We start from the raw sequence: 15,793 nt of genomic DNA, 5'->3' as shown, positions 1-15,793 counted from the left end.
ATTATTGGGGGTGACAGGTCACGCGCCAGGAGGCGTTCCCGCGGTGCGCGCGCTTATTGGTTCTGGGCTCCGGTGCGAATGTCGTTCGGTGCATTCAGTAACCGACTCAGAGAAGGGGAAGAAGAAGAACACCTGCTTCTGCGTTGGACATGGAGCGCTTGGTACGAACATGATCTCTCTGTTGTTATGTTTATATATTTATTTGGTCCGGATGTGCATTATAATACTGTGTAGTGTCAGTGTGTACACAACGCACCAAAAACTATATCGCTCTCACTATAATCAACGAAGTACGCTTGGAGTGTAACGTTACATTGCTTCGGTGATTATTATAATAGCCATCTAATTATGTTTTTGTGACTTTGCTGTATGAACTCGGTGTGAAAAGTGTTTTGTTTCGCTTTCTTTATTGAAAAAAAAAACGGAAAACGTTAAACAACTAACGTTAGCAAAACAAAAATACGCAGGACGCGCTCCTTCAAAATAATTCACATTTCTCAATTGAAAATATATCATTTTATAATTTAGGTAAATCTTTTATCAGCTTTTAGAGGTTATTGTTATAATTTTTGGTGAAGAAAAAATAGTTTACCTCAGAAAATCTGTTCTCCACAACAGTTTTTTTTTTTTGTGATCATTTTGCACACGTGTGTATTTTCATTGGAAATTTAACTATTTAACCCCCATTTCCTTTAATAAATCAATTTTACACTAGGTGCACAAAAATAGCTACACTTAGGACCTTAATGTCCCCATTGAAACCTAGATACACACTGACTCATGGGGAGCTAAATTGAGGTCCCCATGAGGGAACAAGCTTATAAATCATACAGAATGAGTTTTCTTTTCTTTTCTTTTATGTAAAAATTAATTTTTCTGTGATGGGTAGGTTTAGGGGTAGGTTTAGTGTAAGGGGAGAGAATATATAGTTTGTACAGTATAAAAACATTACGTCTATGGAGAGTCCCCACAAAGATAGTAAACCAGATGTGTGTGGAAAAAAACTCCAAATCATAAATCCAACCACTGTGTGTTTGCTTTGCTGGAGCTTTGCTGGCATCTAACGGGGAAAATTTGGTACTGCGCCCAAACAAAATTATGTTTGAGAAGTTTTTGAGTTCAACATGTTTTATTAAATATATTTTATATAAAATATTGTTCATAAATACATTTCATAAACTTAAACCTCTATAACTTTTTGTGTCCCTTTTTTAACTTTTTTTTTTTTTTACATGTCTGCTCCAAAGAGTTTTCTGACATGGACATTTTTGTCTCCTAAGTACTTCAGAGTAACTTTTTTAAATCGATGCTCAAGGGTTAATAAAAAGGAGACAAATAACGCCCCACAAACTTTTGATAACTCTTATTCAAATGGTTTTGTCTTCGTATAACAAAAGGCGTTCTGTTGATGTTTCGAGTCAATTTACTTCCATTTAGGTCATTTTTATCAAATAATGTTCATTATTAGCCGTTCAAGTACGCAAAATGCACATAACCTAAATGTAACCAAAATACAATATATAATATATTTAGCTTTCTTGTTGACTGAACAAGCAATATTGTGTGTATTAGAGTGCTGAAGCACTGAGTGCAGAACCTGATGGCTTCTTTGACATTTTGGAGGAGAGGAGGCGGAGCAATGACTTAAGCCACGCCTTGCGGACCTTTAACCCTCAGCCATACCGTGGAGCCACACACATTTCAGCTGCCGCTCTCAAAAGGATGGTGCTTGAATCCCAGTACCTGAGCTACATCATACAGGAGGTGAGAGAGAAAGAGTGATATACAGTAGTTATTAAAGGTACACTGTGTAGTTTAAGTATTTTATTAGCTAAGATCAATGTCTTTATTCAAAGATATGTCCTCATTGGTGTAAAATTACCTCTGCCAATGATCTGACTTCTCTTATCTTTATTTACATGGGGAGGGTAAGTCCAAGGAGGCTTCCATGTCGTTCTGCCATCTTGAAAAACTATAATAGCAGAGAGGGACAAAAAGCACTAGCCTACCTTTTCGTTCAGAGCCAGTGTCACGTGACTGAAGCGGACAAGGAGATCAGTGAGAGGCGCATGTCAGTGTCCCGGCAAATTTGAACGGCTGCACTGCACGGTACTTCATAATCCAGGATCATACTTATGCTGAGCCACAGGAGAACATCATTCACCTCGTCACCAACGTCTACCGTAGTTGCAACACGCATTTGAAAAAGCGAGGCGCTAGAGAGCACTATTCGTTTGAATGCAAAATACAATTTCAACGCTAGATGGGAGAAATTCCTACACAGTGTACCTTTAAATTAAGATGTCATAGCAGTTTTTGTTCACTCTTTCTTGCTCACACTCACAGATCGTGGTTGAGTGCGATGAACCGCGTGAGGCAGTTCTAGAGGAAGCGTCTGCGTTACTGGACGAGATGAGTCAAAACCTTCAGCTGGGAGTCATTCGACTGCTGGCCTTCGCAATGACCAAAGTTGTTAAAAGCTTGTTCAGCTCTATACATGTCAACGAGGACGGACTCACACGAGTTAGTGTTTTCCTGTCCTTTTAAAAATTAATTATATTTAAAAAAAAGGAATGCTTCACTAAATTCTGTTATCATTTAGCTCCAGCAGGCCATTCAGGAGCATCCCGTCATCCTAATGCCCAATCACAGGAGCTACATTGACTTCCTTGTTCTGTCCTACATCATGTTCACTTATGACCTCTCTATCCCCGTCATTGCAGCCGGAATTCGCAAGTATCTACAGATTTTTGTTGTAGTTGTTGGTGGCCAAATCTCACAGTCACATCATGTATTATTAATTTTAAATGCCCAACACTTTAGACAAATGTTTGAAATAACTAACACTTAAAGGTCCCATATTGTATACCTTTCTGAAGTTATATTTTAGGTTTTGATGTCCTTAAGAATATATATTACCAAAAACCATCTCAATATATATTTCACAGCTCCTTCACATGCCTATCTACTTAATATTCATGAGCCTCTCTTCTGATTGGCCTGTTGTTTTCTGAGTGACCCACCATTGCTGGGGGTGGTGAGCGACTGAAGGCGGTGACTGAGTAGTTCTGACATCACATTTATACGGAAGTCACAACGGCTTGTGAAAAGGCACAGCTACTTTATGCAGGCTGTGTGCATTTGTCTGTGTATCGACTGTTTTAAAACTTATATGGTAGTTTCATAATCCCTAGACCTCTGTTATCATGAACAAAGCCAGGGACCTTTCAGTTTTGACAATATGGGACCTTTAAAGCGGTATGGTGGGCATCCCCTCACAGTGGCCACTAAATGCTGTCATGTCAAAACATTAACACAAATCTGCTTAGTGCATCATTAAAGGGCATATTGCAGGTTAGAGTACCCAGTGCGCCAATGTATAGAACAATAATGTAGGTACTAGATTTAAATATAAACATATACTTATAAAACGCTATTTAGGCTTCTGGAGTCGTTTTTGTGAGAAAATTTTACTTCCGCATTTGAAAACCGCCAAACCGGATGTGACGTAGCATGGGGGAGAGCGGTCAAAGTAAACAATAGGAAAGCAATGGATCGCAATGACAGTTCGGACGCTGAGGAAATTGTAGCCTAAATGTTTACTCGTATGACAGACCTCAGCCATATAATTATGAGCCTGATATGAAGCCAAGAGACTCTAGACAGGCCAGGATTAGACAAAACAACGGTCAGAGGAGACGCATTGAGCTGTGGTGTGAGGAGAACAGGGCAGGAGTCGGGTCTCGATGAGAGAACAGTGTTAGCTTATAGATGTATTCACGTTAGCCGACGATATGTATAACACTATGCTCAGATCACAATATTGTAATTATGTGTCAGGCAATAGCAAAGCTAGTATTTAGACCCTTACCTGCATGTGTATGTCAGCCATTAGGAGACAGTTTCCAGAGAAAGAGGGACATTTTAAAGGTTTTGAATGGCCCCACTTGGTGATAATGAATAAAAAAATAATCACAATCACAACTTTCTTACTGTATAAAAGTTTTATATGTAGAAACAGCCAACACAAACATTAAAATTCGGAGTACAGATTGAAAATGAACATTATATTATATTATAATAATAATAAGTGTCGGCTGCAGACTTGCAAGACATTACAAGTTTATGGAGGATACGTTAAAGAAATAAATTAAGACAAGGCACATTTTGTAAAACAAATGTACAATAAGTGATCTATGACGGATCCGTGACCGTCATGTTTCCCACCGGTGGCCGACCCACATGCTGACGGCGGACCGGGCGACCCGATGAAGGAGCCGGGACAGTGTGCACATATCGCCGTCATCATATAACGTAACGTTAACTCATCATATCGCCGGGATTATAATCATGCAGTCTATAGTGAACGCTACACACTACCGCGTTTTTCAAAGCAGACGCAGAAGCGAAGTCCCATCTTGCACAAAACGCACACAAACACGGAAGAAAGCACCATCCTTTTTCTTGTTCGGAAACTTGTGGACTCAATGTTCTGACAGGCCATAATTCACAGTCATTTATCACGATAATTATTCATTGAAATACAATAACCACCGAAAACACACTGAATCACGACCGCTTCAACATAATACCAGCCTATTCTGCACTGAGCGAACGCAGAGCCGGCAAACGACTCCCCATTCTGACGTAATATGACGCGGTGGTGAAAAAAAAGCGCTTTTTCAACACGGTCAAGGAAACTGTCACGTTTTCTACTAAATTTGTGCCCTTATGTCTGGCAAAACAATTTTTAATCATGCATTTACTCTTCATATGGTATTTTCATACAAGGTTATATATTAATTCTGAAAGAAAAAAAACCTGCAATATGCCCTTTAAAGATAAGAACTTGTATTCAGGCTGTGGTAGTAAAATATTTCTCTACTCACTTTCTTCCAAATCTCCACCTTTATTTCTCTAACAGCTCTGATGGGGATGAGGCTGGTTGGTGAGCTCTTTCGACGGTCAGGCGCCTTCTTTATCCGTCGTGCCATTGGCTCAGACAAGCTGTACTGGGCGGTGCTGTCTGAGTATGTCAGAACGATTGTGCGGGTGAGCAGCATGCGTTATTATTTATAAAGAAATGATTGTACACAACCATTCAAAGGTTTAGGGTCGGGAAGATTTTTAATGATTTTAAAAGAAGTCTCTTTTGCTCACCAAGGCTGAATTTATTTGAACAAAAAATACAGTATAAACAGTAATATTGTGAAATATTATTAAACCTTAATAGAACTGTTTTATATTTGAATATATTTTTAAATGTAATTTATTCCTGTGATCAAAGCCGAATTTTCATCATTACTCCAGTCTTCAGTGTCACATGACCTGCCCATGTCACATGTCTTCAGCATCTAATATGCTGATTTGATGCCCAAGAAACATTTAATAATATCATCAGTATTGAAAAACATTGTGCTGCGTGATATATATATATATATATATGATACCGGGACACATTTTTCCAGGATTCTTTGATGACTAGAAAGTTTGAAAGAACAGCAACTTTTGCAGCATTATTAATGTATTTATCCTCACTTTTCATCAATTTAATGCATCCTTGCTGTAGCCTGGCAAGCCAGACCCACATCAAGATGTTAGGTCTGGGAACTCACCGTTGGGATGGCTCAATCCGAGGGGCGGGATTGGGATAGACGGTTGTCTTTCAAATTCCCTCTGCACGCAATAGGATAGCGCTACAACCAACCTGAGCAACGAAGAAGGTGACGTAGTCAGAGCGGCAAAACTCCGAACACTTCTTCCTTTTTTAAGAATGACTTCAGTGCCGTTCTTTTCTCAAAGAAAAGCTTAACTCCAAGTCCTCCAGAGTCACGGCCAAAGCCGAGCAGCAGCCGCCATTCTTTGTTTTCAAGTAGCAGGGATTCGTCTCAACTCTTTCGTCATTATGTTAAACCAGCCCGCCGACTCTATACACGATGTGATTGGCCTGACTAAAGTTTGGTTTTTCCAGCTCGCAAGCCAACGGAGAGTTGCTAGACTACCCTGGCTGCAAAATAAAATGTGCTGCCGCTAGGGTGCGTCTAGATTTCTAGGCTATCCTTGCTGAATAAAATATATAAAATATCTTACTGAACCCTAACCTTTTGAATGGTTGTGTATTTGTTAGCACTGAAACTCACAGTAGCAGTTTTTCTACAGACAGGTTATGCTCCATTAGAGTTTTATGTTGAAGGATTACGGAGTAGAACGCTGAAATCTCTCACACCAAAACTAGGTAAGATCACATTTAAGATCGTAAGTTTGAAATGTGAGGCTCTTCATGTTCTTGGTCCTCGAGTTCTGTTTGCATCCTCACAGGAATGATGCACATGGTGTTGGAGCCCTTTTTTAAAGGAGAGGTGTTTGACATCAGCCTGGTCCCCATCAGCATCAGTTACGAGCGTGTGTTGGAGGAGTCGCTTCTGGCTCATGAGCTGCTGGGTGTGCCTAAACCAAGAGAGACCACAGGGGTACAGCTGTTAAAGCGAGACAAAGTCTCATGCATTTCAAAATGTGAAGGAATGAACTTGGTGCTGAGCTCTTGCTGTGATCTGCAGGGTTTGCTGAAGGCCAGGTCGGTTCTGAAGGAGGATTACGGCTGCATGCATGTGTGCTTTGGCAACCCTGTGTCTGTTAGAGACCTGGTCAAAGGAAAGATAAACTGCAGACAGTACAATCTGGTACCCAGGTAATATATGTATACACACATGACAATTTGCAGTGATAAATTATTAAAAGAGATGAGGAATCAAAATTTACTTGTGCATTTGACATAATGTGACCCTGGATCACAAAACCAGTCACATGTCGCACGGGTATATTTGTGGCAATAGCTAACAATACATTGTATGGGTCAAAATTATAGATTTTTCTTTTATGCCAAAAATCATTAGGATAGTAAGTAAAGATCATGTTTCATGAAGATATTTAGTAAATTTCCTACCGTAAATATATTTAAGAAATAAAAATAAATAAAAAATAGATTTTTGTGCTTTAAATGTATATTTTTGTCTAAAAACTGTCAACTTTTGGCAGTCTTGTGAAATACTACAATTTTAAAAATCATGGTTGCTATTCAGGCCCCCACATTGTAAATGCAAGGTCAAGTGGACTGCATTGCATTGTGGGATATACAGTATTTCACTTCACTCTTTTTTTGTCTTCTCTCTCATTAACAGAGACCTGCCCATGAAGCCCAATAAGGAGACACAGGAGTTTGTATTTGGTCTAGCCCACATGATCATCCGTTTGCAGGAGAGGAATGCGGTACTGAGCGCCTGGAACCTGATGGTCGTGGTTCTCCTCCAGAACCTCCAGGGCATCGATTTGGACCTGCTGACCAACAAAACCCTCTGGGTGAGGAGAATCGCCCTGCAGTTTGGAGCCCACATCAGATGGCCCAGTAAGGATACATGTAGAGATGACATTCAATAAATCAAACCTGAATAGAACATACAATCGGCTTCTTTAAAGGAAGATCGTTTGTTCAATGCCAGACTGGACACATTCTACAGACAGCTTCTGTGTTATGCAGTCAATTAGCATAGAAAGCCATTTTGGCTTATTTGTCAGGTTTAAAAAAAAAAAAAAAGGCACTTACAGGGGAAGTTTGCCAAAAGTAAACATTACACATAAACATGTGAGACTAGTGTGCTGCAAAATTATATCTCATATTTCATCTCCTGTTCTGGCCATGTCAATGCAGTAATTTCTGCAAAAACCAGAATTTCATCTGTTTTAAACAGTTGTACCAATACTAAAAGCATAGTTAAGACAACTTTACATCACAAAAACACACATATGTGACCCTGGATTACAAAACCAGTCATAAGTCGCACGGGTTTTGGCTTTTTACAAACTGAGGGACAATTTGATTATTTTTTGCCATAAAATCAACAGCATATGCTGTCCATAGAGAAAACACTTACACAATATAGTATGAGCTCTTCCAAAGGTTCTCTTATAGTTTAGCTCTGTAGGTATTGTGAACAACTTTGGACAGTTCTTTAATTCTGGGACTAAAGCCAAACATGTGACTGGGATCAACAGAAAACAAGAAAAACCCCATTCAGGGCTGTTCCTATGGCAATCACACAGGATAAATAGGATAGAAGTTCTTAAAGTTGTGTTTTGAGTCTTCATGAAAGAAAAGATGCTTGTTTAAGCCCTGTTAATTACAATAATAACTTTTTTGTAGTGGAAAAACATACCATTCTCCCCTCTTTTTGTTTTGAAGAGCATGTTTTGGATTCTGAAGTGATGTCATCGAGCATGACACTGCATCACTCATTAGTGCGCTGTGAGAGGGGGCGTGTCTATTTAGTGGAGGAGGCGGGTCCGGGACCTGTCACTCAAGAGGAGGGCGTGTTCAGACGTGCTGCTGCTGTGCTCATGTGCGCCTCCTACAGGAATCAAGCGGTACATGTATTCACGCGGCCAGCTATGGTGGCAGTGGCGATCACGACAGCTGTAAGCAGGAGGACAGGTGAGTAGTATGGCTGCGTTCCAGTCCACTTTTAGACACACACTTGCAAACTTCCCTAAGCACTTCCCCTCGGGGGAATCCCTGCCGCCATTTTGAAGTGTGTTCCACTTCGTGAAGTGGACGAGGGAAGTTTATATGGACAGACCCTCGCTTCCTCGATTTTGACAGAGGGAGCGAGTCTAGTTCATATGTACACTTCCCGCAGCTCCATATACTACAATGCAACACGATTGTGACGTCAACGCATATTGCGTTTAATTTACACCACCACAAACAACTCTATGATATATTAGTATTATATTACTATATAAAAAATATATTAGTATTTTTTTATTTAAACAACTCAAACACACCTATATACATATAAAATGCTGCATTAAACAATTTCGTAAGGAAAATAAATAAATAATCAACCCCATAGTGGATTCTAAGTGATTAAGGGCTTAAGCACCTTCCAATTCAGCCGATTGCAAAGGTTCTGCCAGTAGCGGCACTCGTGCAACACAAGCAATGACGTACATCCGAGTGAACGAGACGGAGGGAAGTTAGCGAGTGAAGGGACAATTTTGGACTGGAACGCAGCCTATGAGACTATCACAGGAAGTTTTCATAGGTTTTACTCACCCTCATGTTATTCATTAAAAAAATAGTTTTCTTCTGTGGAACATTGATATTTTCAATAATTTCCAAGAACTGATTTCAAACTTTAAGCTTTAAAATGTATGGAAAAAAAGCACAGTACATTTATTTCATATAACTATGCAAACTTGTAAGGAATGATTTTCAGTGAATAAACTTATACTTTTAGTATGAATATGTTAGCCTTAAGGCTATCTATAAGTTAGTGTGCTCCAAAACAATGACAAAATTCACATTTAGAAGATATAAGCGTTCAAAACTTAGTCTCTCACTTTAGCCAATTTGGATCATAGGTTTTGATGACATCACTCTGCACTTCAGCTTCTCATCAGATTTTCTGTCCAATCAAATGTTTCGTCCCGCCCCCTACACTATAACTAGATGCTGAAGCTGTGGTTCAAATCGGTCACTTGTTCACAGTTATTTTCTACATGGTGAATGGCACATAGTGCACTATACAGGGAGTGCAGAATTATTAGGCAAGTTGTATTTTTGAGGATTAATTTTATTATTGAACAACAACCATGTTCTCAATGAACCCAAAAAACTCAATATCAAAGCTGAATATTTTTGGAAGTAGTTTTTAGTTTTAGCTATTATAGGGGGATATCTGTGTGTGCAGGTGACTATTACTGTGCATAATTATTAGGCAACTTAACAAAAAAACAAATATATACCCATTTCAATTATTTATTTTTACCAGTGAAACCAATATAACATCTCAACATTCACAAATATACATTTCTGACATTCAAAAACCAAACAAAAACAAATCAGTGACCAATATAGCCACCTTTCTTTGCAAGGACACTCAAAAGCCTGCCATCCATGGATTCTGTCAGTGTTTTGATCTGTTCACCATCAACATTGCGTGCAGCAGCAACCACAGCCTCCCAGACACTGTTCAGAGAGGTGTACTGTTTTCCCTCCTTGTAAATCGCACATTTGATGATGGACCACAGGTTCTCAATGGGGTTCAGATCAGGTGAACAAGGAGGCCATATCATTAGATTTTCTTCTTTTATACCCTTTCTTGCCAGCCACGCTGTGGAGTACTTGGACGCGTGTGATGGAGCATTGTCCTGCATGAAAATCATGTTTTTCTTGAAGGATGCAGACTTCTTCCTGTACCACTGCTTGAAGAAGGTGTCTTCCAGAAACTGGCAGTAGGACTGGGAGTTGAGCTTGACTCCATCCTCAACCCGAAAAGGCCCCACAAGCTCATCTTTGATGATACCAGCCCAAACCAGTACTCCACCTCCACCTTGCTGGCGTCTGAGTCGGACTGGAGCTCTCTGCCCTTTACCAATCCAGCCACGGGCCCATCCATCTGGCCCATCAAGACTCACTCTCATTTCATCAGTCCATAAAACCTTAGAAAAATCAGTCTTGAGATATTTCTTGGCCCAGTCTTGACGTTTCAGCTTGTGTGTCTTGTTCAGTGGTGGTCGACTTTCTGCCTTTCTTACCTTGGCCATGTCTCTGAGTATTGCACACCTTGTGCTTTTGGGCATTCCAGTGATGTTGCAGCTCTGAAATATGGCCAAACTGGTGGCAAGTGGCATCTTGGCAGCTGCACGCTTGACTTTTCTCAGTTCACGGGCAGTTATTTTGCACCTTGGTTTTTCCACACGCTTCTTGCGACCCTGTTGACTATTTTGAATGAAACGCTTGATTGTTCGATGATCACGCTTCAGAAGCTTGGCAATTTTAAGACTGCTACATCCCTCTGCAAGATATCTCACTATTAAATCTCACTAGCAAATTTTAATTTCTCCGATAATATGATGAAGTGGATGAAATCCTATCTTGAGGGCAGAGTTCAGTGTGTAAGGGTGGGTAGTGAAACATCATCCTTACTGAGTAATGCAATGGGTGTGCCTCAGGGATCCATCCTGGGCCCTCTCTTGTTCAGCTTATATATAAATGATTTGCCATCGATTTGTACTGGGTGTGAAATTCAGATGTATGCAGATGATACTGTAATATATGTTCACGCAAGAACCAAAGAACAAGCCGCTTCTAAACTCAATACAGTAATGATTAATGTAAACAAATGGCTTAATGATTCACATTTGTTTCTTAATGTTAAGAAGACTGTCTGCATGTTTTTTACAAAAACAAACTCTGCATCTGAATATCATCCTAAAGTATATGTGTCCGGTGAGGTCCTTCAAATAGCATCTCATGTTAAATATCTAGGCGTTATCCTTGACTCCACCCTGTCCTTCAAAAAACAAGTGAAGAAAGTTATGCAAATAACTAAATACAATTTGGCTAACTTTAAGTATATAAGAAACTGCTTAACTACTACAACAGCAAAATTATATGTTAATGCAATGATCATCCCTCACTTGACTTACTGTATGACAAGTTGGACTCAAGCAAAATGTACAACACTAAAGCCTATCCTTTCTTTGTACAAGCAGACTCACAAAGTGTTATATAGGAAACCCAAAACCTACCATCATTGTAATATCTTGGATAAATACGAAATTCTTAGTTGGGAAAATTTAATGAAATATAGTGACATCTGTCTGGTGTTTAAGATTTTAAATGGAAAAGCTCCACCACCACTTGGTACTTTTATTAAGCAGAAAAATGTCACCAACAGAACTACAAGATCAGCTCTAAGAGGAGATTGTGTAATCCCTTTTAGGTCCAGCACGTTTAGCCAATCATGTTTTTCTGTAAGAGCTTCTCAATTATGGAACACCATACCAACTGAAATAAGAATAGAAAACAACTACTATATTTTCACGCGAAGTCTTAAGGCCTGGCTCTTGAAAAATCAAACTTGTGAACATTTTAATTAAAAAAAGTGCATTGCACATTTAACTCTGTAATACTTCAACCTGCTGCTAATACTTCCCAAGTTTTCTGTCCGTTGTCAGTTAACTGTACTGTTGTTTTAACGTTTCTGGATGTTCTGTGTGGTTTTATGTTGTGCAAATTGTTATGTTTTACTTGCTGCTTTATTATGTCTTGATGTATGCTGTTTACTGTATATATTAATATTTTAAAGGCTTCAAAACATCTTGCCAAAGAACTACAGTTGGAAATTAGCCAGTAGGCTAATACTGACACATTAACTGTAATGTTGATTAATGTGTGCTGTCCTTTATAAATAAAATACAAATACAAATACAAATATTTTTGACTTTTCTGAGCCTGTCAAGTCCTTCTTTTGACCCATTTTGCCAAAGGAAAAGAAGTTGCCTAATAATTATGCACACCTGATATAGGGTGTTGATGTCATTAGACCACACCCCTTCTCATTACAGAGATGCACATCACCTAACATGCTTAATTGGTAGTAGGCTTTCCAGCCTATACAGCTTGGAGTAAGACAACATGCATAACGAGGATGATGTGTTCAAAATACTCATTTGCCTAATAATTCTGCACTCCCTGTATAAGGGAAAGGGAAATGTGTAAATATGCTTTCCTTCAGGGCGAATGAAGTCTGGTTTCGCGTTAGTGTCACGTGAACCGCCGCAGCTCCGGTCCAGAGACACGATACACAGAGCGACTCATATGTGCGAGTCGGCGCAGATCCAAAACGTATCGGACACATTTGAATTCTGGACAGAATGCTGTATTTTAAAACGATGGAGGAGATCAGGAAGAGGAACGGTTAGACAGACTCGGCATTAGAAACAGCACTGTCAAGTAGAAGAGACATCATCGATGCCATGCACCAACAAAACACACTTTTCAAACTACACATCCTCAGCATGACTATGTTCACTATTTTGCTTTAGTAACAGTTTCATATTAAATGTAAAATGGGGGTTTGCTGAGCTGTGATATAAAGGAAATGCTATTGGGGAGGAGCTGATCGATATGTCCCACCCTGTCTTCCTGTTTTAATGGCAATTACGTCACCATATTGAATAATGCTGCGTGTTTTAGTGGGGCTTTAAATATTAGTCTGTTGCTCACACAAAGCTAAAAAACATGACTTTTATGGCACTTTTGTTTTGTTTTTTTTGCCATTTTCTGGATCTCCCATTCACTTTTACTGTGAAAAAAGTAGCATGTCCATTCTACTAATGTTTTGTGTTGTTCCACACAAGAAAGAAATCAGGTTTGGAACGACATGAGGGTGAATAAATGATGAATTGTTATTTTTTTAGCTAAACTGATCCTTAACCATTTTGTTTCCTTTCCAGACGACGTCTTTCATCATTTTAAGTTCCTTCTGGAGCTCTTTTCCAATGAGTTTGTCTTCGTTCCTGGTCAAGCGGTTCAGGTGAGTCTGATTGTCTAAATGAAGCTGTTGAACACAGGACATCCATCTAAACATCTGCATCTCTCTCAGGACTATGAGGAGGGCTGTCTTTTGCTACAGCAGTCTGGTGTGATCGGCCGCTCTGATGAAGAGGTCTATGTGAGAGACGACGGCCAGGAAACCATCGTCTTCCTCAGAGCCATTCTGCAGCCTTTTATTGAGAGTTACCAGGTGATTGTAGTCATCTACACAATTGTTCAGGCAGTTCACCGTGTCGATTGGTGAGTAACAGGATGTTGAACACGTCAGCACTGATATCAGTGTGTTTAGGTGGTGTTTCGGTACCTGTGTGAAGAGAGCTCGCAGACATTCAGAGAGAAGACGTTTTCAACCAGCATCCGCAGTTTCATTATGAAGCTCCTTATTTCAGGTGTGGCTCATTTTAGACTTTTGTGAAATAACCTTGATGATTATGTTACAGTCTCTCAGTTAAAGTTATGTCTCTGTCTCAGGTGAAGTGCAGTCGTGTGAGGGTTTATCATCTGACCTACACAGGAACGTTCTCTTAGCTTTGCTCAGGATGACGGCTGTGGCCAAAACTACAGTGTAAACAGATACAACACACATCTAAGAAGTGAACTTTGAAATTTTATGAGCACAGAAATGAAGATAATAACAATAACATGTCTCTCTTTATCTCAGCGACGACCAGAATGAGTTTAGAGTGAATAAATCCGCAGTTAAGAGAATATGGGACACGCTGAGTAAGATTATTGATTGATTTTTGTTCTGATCTACTATCTTTCATTTTGCTGGAAACTAAAGGGTATTTCTCTGTCGAGTAGTGTAATGTGTTGATCTTTCTCTTCTTTATGACAGATGATGGATGGACCCCTCGAATCAGTGTAGACGCCAGACTGTGATGAGAAGAATTGGACTACAGCAACTATCAAATCTTTTATTGTAGAAGTGCTAATAAGTATTAGTATCATATGTGTTTTTAGTGTCAAACACAGAGCAAACCTGAATTTTGGCAATTTTGGACTGTTATGGCAATACATATGATTTAATTTCGTGAAAATCATACAGGCAATAATGGTATTTAACAGCAAAATATACATTTGAAGATATTCTTATCTTTTAAGTATCTTTATCAAGCAATTTTATGTTTTCTGATAATCAGATAATTGCATTAATTAAATATTTTTTTAAATATATTTTTCTATGATATTGTAATAAAATCTTGATTACTTGATTATGTGCATTCCTTCGTTGATTGATGCAACATGAAATAAAGTATCTTCAAAGAAAAGTCAACCATAAAACGTTTAAAGGTGCTGTAAAGATTTACCTGTTGCTAACTACATATCTTCTTAAAGGGATAGTTCACCCAAAAATATTGTTCCAAACCTGTATGAGTTTCTTCTTCTGTTGAACACAAAATAAAATAGTTTAAAGAATTTTGGTAATCAAACATTTGACGGTAGCCATTGACTTCCATTGTAGGAACAAAAAAATCTTACTACAGAAGTCAATGGGTGTCGTCAACTCGCTGGTTACCTTACCAACATTATTCTTTTGTGTCCATTCTTGTTTTGTCTTCAAAATCTTTTTTTGTGTTCAACAGAAGAAAGAAACTCATACAGGTTTGGAACAACATTTTTGGGCGAACTATCCCTTTAAGAAGATATGTAACGTTAGTTAGCAACAGGTAAATCGTTTACAGCACCTTTAAAAGAAGTTGATCAAAACTTGCAACTTAACATACTGTACTTATGAACGATTTCCCCCCCATAGAATCGTTTGATCCAGTTAATAAATAGGTCATATTTTAAATCTGCTTTTATGTCCCATAGAATAAGAAAACAAGTCTCGAGTGTGAGTAAATTAAGACAGAAATGCAGTTTCTGGGTGAACTATCATTTCAAGGAATTGTCAACTTTTGTCCCCCCCTTTTTTCCTCCTTTTTCCTGTTAATGGGTCAACAGCGTGTAGGTATTTCTCCAATTGTCTTCTTTGTTTCTCTATTCGCTCTCTCTGTTGATTTTGCTCTTTCATCCATTCATCCACGTGGCCTTTACAGAGCATCATCTGTTGGAGCCAGCGCGCCGTGGACACGATGAGAAACAGCGCCCCCTGCAGGCCGTGTCTGACAGCGACACACACAGACGACACGACTGCCAGCAACTGAGAGAGAGACTCCCACAGCAAACACACTCCTTCCAGGTAATGAACAGCCGCTTTACCTAAATACGGTAAAAGGTACAATAGGAGCTCTACGGCGTCGGTAGTCGATAACATGTTATCAGAGTCATTAACACGTGGCTCGGTTAAAATACTCCAGGCTGCTTTGGCGAAGTGTCCGGCGACAAGACGTAGTGGCAAGAGCGCCAGGTACAGCTGACACGTCGCGGTAGCCAAAGTTTGAAGAAACA

At 39.3% G+C, this 15,793-nt stretch overlaps 1 protein-coding gene across 2 annotated transcripts; it reads left to right on the top strand.

Annotated features, from left to right (window-relative positions):
• The first annotated feature begins 50 nt into the window (after positions 1-50).
• gnpat2 (glyceronephosphate O-acyltransferase 2) lies at positions 51-14,613 on the top strand. Of its 2 annotated transcripts, XM_079584637.1 has the most exons (16): positions 51-161; positions 1,573-1,764; positions 2,347-2,523; positions 2,603-2,732; positions 4,925-5,052; positions 6,160-6,235; positions 6,319-6,470; positions 6,558-6,688; positions 7,179-7,402; positions 8,237-8,485; positions 13,300-13,379; positions 13,449-13,589; positions 13,689-13,788; positions 13,871-13,964; positions 14,061-14,122; positions 14,238-14,613. In XM_079584637.1, exons 1-16 carry the CDS (start codon positions 150-152, stop codon positions 14,279-14,281), a joined length of 1,992 nt encoding a protein of 663 aa, XP_079440763.1. In that variant the 5' UTR covers positions 51-149; the 3' UTR covers positions 14,282-14,613. The 2 variants fall into 2 exon arrangements, 1 of the variants encoding a protein (XP_079440763.1); XR_013794446.1 differs by lacking the exons at positions 14,061-14,122; positions 14,238-14,613 and having other exon boundaries at positions 13,668-13,788; positions 13,871-13,888.
• Positions 14,614-15,793: the final 1,180 nt, after the last annotated feature.

The sequence above is a fragment of the Phoxinus phoxinus genome (assembly GCF_949152265.1).
Source record: "Phoxinus phoxinus genome assembly, chromosome: 16".
Taxonomy (NCBI): Eukaryota; Metazoa; Chordata; class Actinopteri; order Cypriniformes; family Leuciscidae; genus Phoxinus; species Phoxinus phoxinus.
Note: the sequence above shows the minus strand (reverse complement) of the source record. Positions and strands in the feature narration are given on the sequence as shown.

What these genes read in the sequence shown, in the direction of transcription:
- gnpat2 (XM_079584637.1), top strand. An exon ending in AACCAAGAGAGACCACAGGG is followed by an intron (nt 6,471 to 6,557) that starts GTACAGCTGTTA and finishes TGTGATCTGCAG; the next exon opens with GGTTTGCTGAAGGCCAGGTC. An exon ending in GAGAATATGGGACACGCTGA is followed by an intron (nt 14,123 to 14,237) that starts GTAAGATTATTG and finishes TCTTTATGACAG; the next exon opens with ATGATGGATGGACCCCTCGA.